Raw genomic sequence first — 14,637 nt, forward strand, 5'->3', positions numbered from 1 at the left:
ATTCTTTAATAACATTTTTGTACACAATGATATCATGCAAAAGGGAAATTGAAATGTATTAACTTACAATGAGAAAGGATGTTTAAAAAGCCTTTAGATATACATAAATAATATCTTGTACTAAATTCAAACAATTAATTACATGTAGGTAATCACATGTTACTGTACTTAGTTTCACATCATATTTGGTTGTATATTTGGTGGGATGCAAGAGCACTGATGAGAGAATGGTTTCACAACCGACTTGAATCAATAATACTTCAAATACTCCAAACATTGATCGAAATGGCAAGGCATTGTGTACTATAATGTACAGTACAAGTACAATGGTTTTCTCTTGCAGTTGTAATGACAATTGTCATAATTATCATTATTACAAAAGAGCAAAGGCTGAAAAGAGGTCATATAATAGATTATATAAAACTCCTTTGGGAAGACTATTATGTATATCACAGAAAACAACACAAAACATATACACAGAAGAGACATGAAAGCTTTCATTTCTTCCGTAATGGTGGTAAAACGGGTAGGGGTTAGAAATGGGTTCAAGGATGAGAAAAAAAGGATATAAAAATGAATATATGACCGTAAATGACATTCAGAATGTTAGACGCAATATATATGTTTAAGAACTAAATTGAAGATAAAAGGGAAACATTCATTAGATTAATGTACACATACATGTATGATTAGGTAGGGGAGGAGAGGATAGAGGAGAAAGTATGTTAAAAAGAGAATAATGATCAAAAGAGTATAGTGAAGATTATCTGTTATATAATATATATTGCCAACAGGGTAGTCAGTATCAAAAGGGTTAATTACCACGGCAAATTGTCGAGTATAATAGAATATGAAGAATATAAGATGGCAAGAGCTGAAATACTCCATAAAGATGTAAAATAGACAGATATATGACTTGAATACACATTAATTCCTATGAAGGTGAATTAATCATGAACAATCTATATCCCAATGGTTCAATATGTTGATCATAACCCACCCCCCCCCCCAAAAAAAAAAAAATGTATGATGGTAAGGATGACGTTTACTGTGAAAATGATGGTGCAATGTCTGTATTACTGATACAAGTTGTCATCAATTGATATCGAAACAAATGAAAAATAACATTCACGAGTGACACTCTATTACTTTCAAACTCATACAGCAATGCATTTTAATTGGTAATGGATTGGAAACTTGTGGCTGTCATGTCATGGTGATGACAGGTTAATACAATATGATTATAACCAGTTGATATAATGTGGTTATGGGAAAAAATCAACATTAGCATTCACACCAATTCTGTACTACATGTACTTTCAAAATCTTCTCAAAACTTTTTAAAAATTTAATTCTTAGCTCTTTATGTGCCTTGGGTACTCTACAGAGTGGATTTGTTGCTTTATGCGTCACATTTATGGAGGTGAATAAAGTAAATGGATGTAAATAAAGTGAATTTGAATTTGAATAATTATCAATATTCCCTAGTGGAAAGAATGCAGTATCCCAGTGTGTGCCACAGTGTGAAACACAATGTGACATCATCTTCACACTCTTAACTTTGAGCATTTCAACAGTGTGAATCCCATATTCACCCAGTTGACCATGTGAACACGCTGTGAACAGTCACACTGTCGAGGTGTCCACAGTGTGAAAATATCTTCACACTGTTGAATGTAAGCATTGTAACAGTGTGAATAGTATTTTCACATAATATTTTATGTGAACACACTGTGATCACACAGTATAACACACTGTGAACACACTGTGATCACACTGTGTAACACTGAACACACTGTGATCACACTGTGAACACTCTGTAAACACTGTATGACACTGAACACACTGTGATCACACTGTGTAACACTGTAACACTGAACACACTGTAAACACTGTGTAACACATTGTGAACACACTGTAATCACACTGTGTATCACTGTGTTCTTTCCAGCAGGGTAATTACAAAAACTTCCCAACTCATATGTGTTCTATAGAGCTGCAAGAAATGGTCATGAAGTACAAAGCTTAACAACCGATCATACAAAGATGATTGATTGTTCATTGTGTTAAATGCAATCATACATAAAAATGTGTACTCCAATGTAATTGATTTGCTTTGTGTTATGGAGCCCAAATCAATCAGTGGAAAAACTTTTTTTATTCTAAAAACACTGCATTCACTTCATCAATTGGGTACACAATTCTAAAAATTGATGGCTTTCTTTTTTGGTTTGTTTCTTAATTTTGATTTTGAAAATGTCATAACTTGCAACCCATCGTGCCACTCTGAAAGATAAACAACTGGCGATTGGTTTTAAAAAAACCCTCTTGAAAAATGTTAACACCACTAACACTTCTTGCTATTTCATGAACAAGAAAATAGTCCTTTTATGTTTTAATGGCTTTAGAACACTTCACTTGTCTCTAACCACGTAGTTTCAGAAAACTGTTTTGAAACAATTTTTAAGAAAATCAACATTGCTGCAAACTTTCTTTTTTGTCCAGAGGTTGCCATGGTTTTGTAAAATCACATATGGCTTTTTCATGCTACCGAGTCATGTTGTTAGAAAAGTTGTTGATTAAGGGTTTATCAAAGAAACGCACAAAAATCATTTTACCACTCCAAATGTTTTGTTTGCTTTCATCATACATTACACAGCACAACAAGATACTTCTTAACCACAAACGAATAAATGAACTCAAACAATCAAATGAAAAATCTTAAAACTCTGGGACTTACATTATTAAATTTTCTCTTAATTTCTTCTTTCTGTGAGAGAGAGGAAAGTTCAGAAAATATAGTTAGATTTGTTCCATTATGGTATTGATTAAATGAGATGAAAACTATTATCAATCAATGTCTGATAAATGCTGTTTTTTAATGATCGAGGATGAAAAGTTCACAGAGATGGGCAAATCCACAAAACGCACATGACATTTCATTCATTTTCGCAAAGCATCACCCTTTAAACTTTACAATATTCAAACAGTTCTTGCTGTGTTTTATTAGACACCATCTACATTCGGTTATTATACACAATGGATTATATGAATTTCATTGAAAAATTTATAGAGGATTGGTGACTTGTCATTTTTTTTTTCATTTAATGAAATCATGAAAATGTTATGTCTATTTCACTCAATGAAAGTCATCAGTGACCAGATCTTTGTAAAAGTGCATGATATGATCTTTCAAATGAATATACTGTATTTGGAAACTGGTATAATTGTCGTGAGAGGTATGACTTTCACTTTTTTATAACAAAAGAATTTATTTAAGCAAATTGAACAGTATGGATTATGGTTAGAAATATATCTAACAATTACAGAAACAACAATGTTATTACATTATCATTTGTTAGTAGTCAGGTTTTATCAATGAAAGATATTACAGATGGTGATTTGGTCCTTCTCGTGCAAGCTATCATGACTCAATTCAAACAATTATCTTTAAAAAAAAAACTGTGGATGACATGAAGCTCATGGCAGATATGATTCTAAAACCTTGCTCCCACTGCCGTGCGATCCGTTATGAACGCCACAATTGGCTTTTCATAGCTGATCACCAAAAAATTGGAACCTTTCAATTTTTTTCTATGATCAATACGATCTCCACGGCTGATCTGATATGATCACTACGATTGTTTCATGATGAGGACCAAGGTTTCAATCATGACATAAATTGTAACAATAGGAACTAGGTGTAACATAACTATCAGAACTAGTCGACACTTAAATTTCATTAACTTAGAGACTGAAACACATCATATATGCATGCATTGAAGCAGAATCGTGAATTCAATTGGGGTCAATGCTGAGACTCTTTGAGCGGTATTCTGATTTATAATCAAACCTAGGTTTAACCCTCGTCTAAACTAGATTTTTAAACCACAGTTACATGGAAAGCTGGGCTTCATAATATTTTGTCGCTATTTGTGACAATTGTAATATATTATTAATCCATTAAAATTTGTAATAGTTTTGTTTTTTCTGATTCTTCGCATTTCACGAATCAATCATTTATTGACAACCTTTTGCAAGGGGATAAGAATAATTTTTTAATTGGTGAACAAGTTGACAACTGGCACTCCATAAATGTGGAGTCAAAGTAAACCAGGTTTCATAATAAACACAACAATGGCTATCATAATACCATCCTTTATGTTTTAAGTTGGTGGTTTGTGTGTTCAATCAAAATGACATAAAAACAATTGAGGTTAATGCTGATTTGTTTAAATATGTTAAAGGGATGGTTTGGGTATTTCAATTAAAATGTTACCAGTTTAGTACCCTAGACCCTAACACAAGGGGTATCTGTAGAATAAATAACGTATCATGGTCCACACAATCCACATACTGGCACTCTTTACTTTCTAGATTTTGAAATAGCCTTGTATTTAAAGGATTCCAGTAAAGAGCTAAATCCAAATAAGATCGATTTAGATTTTTAATCTTCTCTTGGATTTGTCTGTATTCACAGTCCTTTTCGGTGAAGCTTTTATTCAATCTACAAAATTCATAGTGTACTAGTATGAACCGAGCAAAACAAGGTGATTTTTTTTTTCTTTAAATAAATGATTCAAACTTGTAAAGGATATGTCACAAATTTCATTTCATGGCTTCAAGAGGATGCAAGAAAGGACTATTCCAATCATACTCTTGCAATAATCACTGCCAACTCTAATGAGCACTTTCTTCTTACACATTGGTTGCAAGCAAATGAGCATGGGTCCTGTTGCATAAAAGTTACTTATATAATAGTTTTGCCATTCAGCAGTGTCTTCCATGGAATCCTTGATTTTGATTGGCTGTTGGGTCGTGTTACCATGGTAGTTACCAGTGGATGGCAAATTTACTTACTTACTTTTATGCAAAGTGGCCCTTGGGCCCGTTTCATAAGGGACATGCAACTGTTGCACCTTTGCCAATATGGCAACTGCAGTGCCATGGTAACCTTGATTTTGATTGGCTGCTGAGCCCTGTTGCCATGGTAGTTACAACAGTTGCAAGTCCTTTATGAAACGGGTCCCTGGTTTTGCTTCCATCCTAGTTTTCAGTTAGGGGGTACGATGACAAGGGTTTTTCTTAGGGTTTTATTAAAGTGAATGCATGCATGGAGGTATATATATATCTTGGGCATGATAATGGTCACAGCAAATATACCTTTTTTTCATAATCCCAATCCTGTATGAAAATAATAAAACAGATAAATATTTCAGATTAAAAACAAAACAGATGAATATTGGTAAAGTAATATGGCTGGCCTGAACTTAAAAACTATTCTAAATAATGTTATGTTTGTTTGGACCAGCTACATGTAATTCATTTGAAAATTAAAAAATCACAACTCTCTAATGCCCTTTTTGTCTCCTTGTTTCTAGTGTTGCTGTTGCATGTCTATGGTCTATATTATGTTTGTTCCACTTTATATGTTTGTCATTTTGCCTCCGACGAAAATTCTGCTAGGATCGAAAGCTTAGGCCCCTTTTGACTATCTAATTAAAAAAATAAATTGGTGAAAGTTTGAGCACTGCAACCTGCCAGGCTAACGCCGGGATAGTAATATCTAAGTCCTTTGGAATAGGGATGCTAGATTTTATGAGGTTAATTACATGATATTTTGTTTAGTCCAAGGACAAGTTTCACAAAATGTCCCTGACAAAGAATTTTAACCATCAGATAAGCTCTCAGCCAATCAAATACATGGATTACAGATGTCACTAATGGCAAACGGCTCCATGAAATACCACACAGTTTTTAAAGATGTTGTGAATAGAGAGGCCCCCTTTTCCGATCATCAACAGACGCACAGTTACAAAATTGCAATCCTTGTTAATGTGAACAGGGTCTTTGTTCTAAGTTCTTAATTTCAAGTTTTTTTCAAGAGGATGTTTGGGTTTCAGTTCGGACTGTATGGAATAGCATAATGGGGAAAGAAGCAATTACATGTAGACGCCTCATCAATCAAAATCTCTTTGAAAAAATTGTCACTTCTAAGTTCTTATTAGTATGTATGCTTCTACCAAAGAGAAGGATGAAAACCACTAGAAACTATACTTCTATACTGGTGCAAACCTGTAACGGCCACTGACTCGATTGTTAAGAACACACAAACACACAAAAAATATTTCCTGGTTTTATCTTCATTTTAGTTTGCATTTCTGTGCAGTCGATAATGCAGGTGGTTTGTATAATCTAAATGATTAAAGCAATGACTCCCTTATTATCATGATTTACATTGTAGGCATGATTTCTGACGAGTGATGTAACAGTTTATGTACAAGCAAATGTTTGTAGCTACTGAATAGCATTATTTTCAGGATTTTAGGTCAATTTGGGGATTAGTTTATATTTGTAGCATGCATATATATATAAGAGAACTGTTGCTAAGCTGGGGCCATGAGCGTCTTTGGATGGTATACGTGCTCTACATATCTACAATATCATTATTTCGCTTTCTGTTTTCCTACAGTTCCTCTCCCTCTGACGTCTTACATGACTGGTCTGATGTGGGGAGGCATCATCAATCGCAACTCGCTAGCGTTAGATCTTATGCCTCCTCTTGCTCCTCAGTCTCCTTTTCCCTCTACTTCTCGGTAGTCTTCTACTTTTTCTCCTTTCTTCTCTGTCCATTCAGACCGACTGCATCTTTTTCTATTAAAAGCCATACCTCCTTTCATTCTTCCTGTTAAGACTGCTCCTGTTAAAGTGTCATTGTTATAAAACGGTTCTTACTTTCGCTTTGGAATCAGCAGGTCGTGTGTTTGAATCCCATCATGGTCTAGCGTCCTTCGGCAAGACATTAATCTACACTTTGCCACTCTCCACCCAGGTGTTGAATCTGGTCTGGTTTAAATGTGCAATCAAATGAAGTGAGGCTGGCATTCAGGCTTTGTTGATACGTAGCTCTGTAGAAATGCTTACTGGGCATCATCTTCTTTGTATACCTTGATTCTTCTAATTCCGCAACAACGAGCTCATCAGATACAAATTGAGACATATCTTTTCCCCATAAACTTGAAATTCTTTATTTCCTGTCATGTATAAAGCACACCAGAGAACTTCCAAGTAGATTCCCTTATGACTCCCTTAGTACAATTCATCTTTGCTGCTTTGCTGACACTTGAATCACTGGAGGGTCCACGACTCATCTCAAGACCTTGATACCAATAATGGGAAACTTTGAAAGCAATTTTCTATCATGCAAACTCACCATAGAACTTCTAGACAGAGTCCCCTTGCCAGTACGAGCCATCTTTGCCGCTCTGCTGGCTCTGGAATCACTGGAGGTCCGCCACCTAGGACCTCTGTCTTGCTTCTTTACGCTACGCTGTTGAGCATTTGTGGCTTTGGCCAATGCTTCCCATACCCCCTCCCGAGTAGCCATGTTATTGTCCATGTTTCCGAACCCCATCTGTTGCAGATTGACATACACTGGGTGCTGCTCGACATCTATTGGGACAGGTTTATTCCTATTGTCTCCTCCCTTTGGATCCGCTTCACGTGGTGTTGACAAAAGTTTTCCCATATTCCTTCCTACTTTCCTCCATGTCTTTGCCTAAATCAAGTACTTGCTCCTCTACCAACGTAATGTGTCCGGAAGCGGGAGTCTTTGCCACTTGCCACAGAGCATGGGTACTAATCCTTGTTGCTTCTCATACAAGCATGGGTGTGCTTCCAAGGAATTATTTCAATCTTCAAATTCAATATTAAAGCAGATTTGCTTGATCGGGAAATGAATGTACCGATTTCTGTAAAGTTCTCTGAAGAAACTACATGTAGCTACACCTTTGTAGAAGCAGTTGTATGCAAAATGCATAGCAAATCCCAGTACGAAACTAGACAAATTATTTCCTGACATTTCTGAAACTGCTAGTTTTGCATATATACATCAAGGAATATTCCTGGTAGAATTTGAGGAAGTATAGAAAATGCAAGAATATGAAAACATTATTTATTAAGTACTGATTTTGAGTTAGATACAGTGTATGAGCTAAAGTGTAATACATACAGTATATAATTATTTTTTCATGGCTGTGCTCAATTAGATATGCCTATTCACATCTGGGGACCTATTAAGCATGAAGACCTCGAGAAATTATTTAGGAAGAGGTATGTACCTCAAATACTTCATGTAGAAGCATTCTACTACTACTGCTATTAGAAATTATATACAACTGTCAATTCTAATCAATGAAGTTAAACTTGGTTTGAATTCATATGGAAATGCGCTTTTTACTAGACAAAAATAAATAAAATTCTAATCATTACTTTCACAGATAACTTGAGACATATACATGTAGGCATTCAAATGATACAAGTATACATGTATATTACAGTAAATACTTAGAAGGGGGAAATTGAAGATTTGCTAGTACTAGTACTTCCTGATAATGTCTTTCCTGTTACAAGGACGTAGGGCTTCAAGGACCCTCGAAAGTGGCAATCAATATTTTATCAAGTTGAGGCCCCTGAAATTGAAATTTACAAAAGCTGATATCGCTGTTACCATCATGGTGTATTTAACCAAACTATAAGGTACGGATAATCTCAGTACAAGCATTTAAGCGTAGAATCAAGATTCAAGGCTCATATTCTAAACTCTGGTTACACTTAAGATGTGGCCTCAATAATCGTGTATTGTTACATAGGTGAGATAAAAATGACAGAAATCATACATAATTTCAGTTCATAAGTTTGATAATGAAACTATTCAAAGTTGTTTATGTGGATGATAAAAAAAAACATTCCTTCATCACTAAAGCCTGAGAATAGAGCCCAAAAGATGCATGTACTGCATATGAAACAGGCATGCATTCAAAAAGCTTTACGTACATGTATTGGGCTCCTCAAAAAATAGCATGGATAATTACCAAACTTCAAAATATATGAGCACAGAACTGGACAACTCCCTCAGTTGGGCAACACCCCCCCCCCCCCCCCCATCTGTCCATGAGGAAGACTCCTTTATTGTACAAAAATAAAATTGACTGTTGGGATTCAAGCTAAACCAGAGTTCATAATATGGGCTAAAGAAAGAGCTTTGAAAAGGTGAAACAGGACAACTCCCTCTCCAACCCTTCCCAAGAGGGCTCCCCAGGGTACATGTATGTGCCTCCCTAGAGAACAACACCTTACACCTACATGTATGCCAACTTCTTCCTAGAAAACAAGTTTGTCATGGACACCATCTAACGACAACCACTCAGCATTGCATTGAAACTTTCAACAAGAATTCTAGCATGATAACAACAGCGCCACCTCGTGGTCAAGTTGCTATAGTGTAGTTCAACACTCCTACCATACATGTATACATGTCCCAACTTCTAGGTATGTATGTTGTTTATCTTAATATGAACAATTGATTGTAAAACAATACAAAAAAACTTATTACATGGCAATAGAGAGATCTATACATTCGGCAAACCAATGTACCACATGGCAGTACGATAGGTTTTCAGGGCGGTTATGATACACAATCCAATTCCCGTTTATCATCATTATCACATATACATGAAAAAATATATCAAAACAAGTGTGTAATTTATCTGAGGCTCAAAAAGAAGGCAGAGCCTTATTTGGAGAGGTATTCTTTATGTAGTGCCCCTTTCACGTCATTCATTAATAAAACAACTGTGTTTGGATGCAATATACATGTCTCATTATTGATAATTTATTAATCTATGAAGTGCTAGTTGTGTGTGTCTCTGGAGTATAGAGTGCAGAGGGATAATAATATCATGAAGTACTATACATATCTGAGGGAGTGTTTCATGAATAGTTACTTTAATTTTCACCAACAGGGCCCCATCTTACAAAGAGTTAAGATTGATCCAATCAATCACAACCATGGAAAGCCAACAACGTCAACATCTACATTACATGTTTCTTCAAAATGTTTTCTAGATATGAGGTATATTCATACATTAACTGTTCTCTTGACGATTCAGTATGCTTCTCTTTGTTTTCAAAGGAAATTGTGTAAATTTCCTAAAGAAAAAATCATGACACTGATGGATTTCCAGAGTTAAGATTGATTGGATCAATCGTAGCTTTTTGTAAGACGGGGCCCTGATGTTATAAGCTACTGAAGATCTTGTATTAACTGATTGGCTGGGAGCAAATTTGTCAGGGAAAACCACTCTTCGTGAAATGCTCCCTCTTGTCACTTTCTATTTCTGATCTTCGGGGGAATTTGAGGCTGACCGACTTTCTAAATTTACTGCAAACTAAACATTCACTTGATCAACAATAGATTGTGCTATCGTTTTTTTACTTCCTGCTCACTTTAACAATTGAACAATTTCATAGGAAAGCAGGATGTGTCAACCATTCATGAAATAAAGGTTTTATAATTTTTTTTACAAATCAAATATATAGAAAAGTGTGCATATACCAGACTATTAGTAGGATACTTGTTTGAATTTCAAAATTTAGTATAACCTATAGATACAGAAGATCCTTCTATAAAAGGAAACTATCTATCTATTAAGAGCATGTGAAAAATGTTAAGATTTTAAAATGCAAGAAATCGAATGACAAAAAATTATTTTGTCCATGTTAACTTTCCGGCTCTTAAAGTGAATTTCGATGATAAAATGAAATATCGAGTAAAGCAAATGAATATTCTTTTGTTCATGATAGAAGAACAGTAATTAAAGTATAAAAAAAAAAAAAACATCGTTATCCTACATGTAAAGTGTTTCATAAAGCCCCCATCACACTTATTCCGAATCAAGCAGAATTGGCCTGAATGAAAGGACTATTGTTTGACCACCAGTTGGTCATTTAAATCTACTTCGAACACCATTCGAGAATACCCCTCGAATGTTTTGAACATGACCAAAACCTTCGGGACAGTCAAAAGAAATGACAAAAATATTTCGAATGCACTCAGAATACAGTCAGAATATTTAGAATGCGCCTAGAATGTCCAAGAATGTAGCACGAATTATCAATCTGACTCCATTGCAATTCATTTTGACTAGTGTATGATGATTCACCTGGTCAATTTACTGAATTTCAACTCAAGTTTGGTGAATTCATAAGTTCCTCCCAAAAATTCATAGATTTTTAAATATTTTTTTCGTCCAACTTCTGCTTGATTCCTGCTGATTCCGAATATAAAGTGTGATGGGGGCTTAAAATGAGAGTTAAAGAGTTACTTCTTTGTACAAATAAAACCAAAAATAGGAAGGTGCTGAATGTTCATTACAGTGTAATCAAATACAGACAGTGTTTCGTAGAAAATGAAGAAAATAAACATGCTCAGTGTGTAAAACGTGGGAATAGAAATTGCAGTGTTCAATGGGTTTTTAGTGGGCTGCATTGTGTAAAAGTTGTGAAAAAGGGTGTTTTTTGCCTCATAAAAATAAAGAATAAAGTGCTCCGACTGTGAGTGATGGAATACAAGAAACTAACTTTACCTGATCAGTGACAGGTTGAGATGGATTCTGGATTATCATTTAAAAGAAATAGAAATACAAAAATGAAGCACAAATGCTACAACATTCAGTGACTTCCACACATACAAAACATTTAAAAATACATAGAAATTACCATCATACAGAACACACATCAACAGGAGAAGATGAACATTATATAACAAGCATTGGGAAAACAGAAGTACATTTTGGGTGAATAGATATGATAATAAAGCGAGCTTAAAACACCCGGTATGAAAAAAGGAAAAGACAGTCATTTAACACAATAAAGAAATACGATTCATTTTTTAGATGTGTAATACCTGAAAAATTCCACCATCAACCATAGATGTTTCCAGTAACTTTTGATAATGTTCAAGATATATTTTGATATGATTAGAAAAAGGGAAACATGAGAAGTGATTCTGTTTTGAATGCACTATGTTCATGGCCGTATGCAGATATTATTTCCCGTGGGGCAGGACGCCTAAAACTTTTTGAAGAAACGGGAAAGCTTGGCAGCAAAGCGACGGAGCTTGCCATTGGGGTGCATTTGCATTTTCTAATGTGAAATTGATGGATTTCATGCAAACTTTTACTTTTTAGTGAATTTTGAGGAAATTTTCAGTATTTATAGGTTTTCTAAATTTATGGGGTGCGGCAATTGCCCCCCACCCCTTCACTGCTGTGCGACCATGAGTATGTTGGGTCATACTGTACATTGATAAAAAGCCATTTCACTATGACAAAACTGTTAGACACTCTCTTAGTTGGCCATTACAAAATAAATGTGTAATCTCTTCTCGAGTTTTATATACTCTACTCCAATCACTTTTGTTATTTCTCTTATTTCAAGGCAAGCAAATAACAAAAAATGACAATTTGATCAGCAGAAGCTGATAACCAAGACCTTGGGAAATGTCACGAGTAGAATATATGTGAAATAATGTGAATAAAAATAAACTATAATGATTTTTCAAACATTACTTTTTTCCATTCAATACAAGATGATAAGTACAGTGTTTTACAAAGCAAGCCATCGTGGGGTGCAGAATGAAGTTGTTTTTTCAACCATCAATGGAATTCATAATTAATCAGCATTTCATTATCTGAAATATCATTAATGAAACTTTTATGGCTTTAGAGACATTATGCAATTTGATTACACATTATTAATGAGAATATATATGATGATGTACTTTCATGCTCCAATTATAATTCCCACTGAAGTGAAATGCATTATTCTGGTGCATATCAAATATTTTCAGAGCACATAAGATTTAAGTTAATTTGATAATTTCATTTGAATAAATGGATCCAAATAATATTCTAATTATAAAAATTGTTGCCATCTCTGATCAATATTTTGTATTTACGAGTCCTGGCCCTAATGGGTTTACATGTACATAGCTAACGGCCAATCACATTCCATTGTCTCAGTTATTTATTTCTTATATGTGAATAGTGTGCCATGGCATTTTTGTTTCCATAGACAGAGATTAAACCAACAAGGAAATAGCTAAGTGTAAATTAGAGTATATCATTCAATTTCAAGCACTGCATACTGCCATGATAATGAACGCTTTGGTTTAGTGCTAAATTTCAATTAAGCTGAAAATAAATTTGAAGTGTGAGACTCTTTGCAATTCACAAATATCAATTTTCATTATTTCATTGATTAAAGATTTTACCTCAGATGTAGATTGCCTGATTAATATTAACATTATTTACTAATGAATTCTGTATTCATAGAATAGTACTCATGCCACACAATTTATTATCAGTTTTGAAGCACTTTTTTGGTTGAGAAATACATCCACAATCGTGGTTAAAGAAAAACAATTTCCATGCTATCATCATCTGAATAAAAAATCAACGAAGTACATGTATGTCTAATTCAACCACGGATATTTTGAAAGTTCTTGTCATAACATTTCCATCAAGTGCTGAATTTCCTGACGGAAGAAACTCTTGCCATATCAAGCAGTGCATTGATATCAAGTGGGTTCATAAATTCTAGTATAACCATATATGGTATGGTATTCATTTAAAAGGTAAACATGAGGCCAGCACAATAAAGACTGGAGTATTAAAGATTGTTATCTACAAGCACTTAAATAGAAAGTATGTAAGCACCTACCGGTACTATATTACCGTACATATGTGTGGGTGTACATGCATGTATCAACTATCAACTGGCTTTAAACTGGATTATCATTACAATTACCATTTACACGTAACTGCATATTTCTCTCTTGCATTTTCACTTCATAATGATATGTGCATTTTTATTTTTTGATGATGCAGAGAAAAAATACATAGGGGCTCACCCCCGAAATGCTCAAAAGAGCAATGTTAAAGTTTATCCAATGTTGCAGCTTAAGGCAGTAGATTGTAAAAAGTAGCCCCCGAAAATGTATATATATTTTTTTGCCTGTGATGATGTGATACAAGTGAATGAGTTTTGAAGATAGGCTTTAAAAGAAGGAGAGCTCACTGTTCCAGAAAGAAGCAAAGTTAATATTAATTTCAATATGTTTAATAATTTTCATGAAGAGACACAGCCGATATCAAGACAGAAATGAAGCAATATTTCCAGGTTTTAGACACAGGAAAAGAAAGGAACACCAAGAAACAAACGGATAAAGCAACAAGCACGCCACTTCCTGGACGATACATGAGACAAGAAGACAAAAGCGGGTGAGAGCGTGAGACAAAAACAGGACAGACAGACAAACACACAAGGACGACGGATTCAAAGCTTACGTCAAATAAGCGGCTCTCGGAAGGGAGGCTCGGGCTGGAAGACCGTAAGTGAGGGTGAAAAGAATGAGGGCGCCCTTGTGATATTTTCCCCGTTCGGAGCTGTTGAATTGGAACCTTCGGGTCTTCTCCTCGACCCCCTCCATCCGATACCATTCGATGACGAGGAGACGAGGCCACCTAGAAGGATGTGTGTTAATATAGTCAAGAGGGGTGGGGCAGGGGTGGGGTTAGGGGAGGGGTAGAATAGAGAATGGGTGTTAGAAATTTGAAATTTACATCTACTGGTAGTGAAAAGTACAAGATATCAACATCTTGAGTTGATTACACAACCTACGAAATGAAAACATATGGTATATCAGTCTCATACACATCTTATGGATCATTCCCACTGTCTGTGATCTGTTATTTAACGCCACGAAATGGCCTCCCGTAACCAATTGCGAGAATT

The 14,637-nt window shown here is 35.0% G+C and overlaps 1 protein-coding gene across 3 annotated transcripts in view; it reads right to left on the bottom strand.

Annotated features, from left to right (window-relative positions):
- LOC129275016 (rho GTPase-activating protein 27-like) overlaps positions 1 to 14,361 on the bottom strand; it is a 30,919-nt gene extending 16,558 nt beyond the window's left edge. The window contains exons 1-3 of one of the 3 annotated variants that reach the window (XM_054911784.2): positions 14,190 to 14,361; positions 5,164 to 5,184; positions 2,741 to 2,770 (exon numbers count right to left, since the gene is read on the bottom strand). In XM_054911784.2, the coding sequence (XP_054767759.2) occupies positions 2,741 to 2,770; positions 5,164 to 5,184; positions 14,190 to 14,342 (204 nt within the window). In that variant the 5' untranslated portion in view covers positions 14,343 to 14,361. Of the gene's footprint in view, positions 1 to 2,740; positions 2,771 to 5,163; positions 5,185 to 11,426; positions 11,454 to 14,189 lie in introns of all 3 variants that reach the window. The other 2 variants (XM_064108701.1, XM_064108702.1) reach the window with 2 other exon arrangements.
- Positions 14,362 to 14,637: the final 276 nt, after the last annotated feature.

The sequence above is a fragment of the Lytechinus pictus genome, chromosome 13 (assembly GCF_037042905.1).
Source record: "Lytechinus pictus isolate F3 Inbred chromosome 13, Lp3.0, whole genome shotgun sequence".
Classification (NCBI taxonomy): Eukaryota; Metazoa; Echinodermata; class Echinoidea; order Temnopleuroida; family Toxopneustidae; genus Lytechinus; species Lytechinus pictus.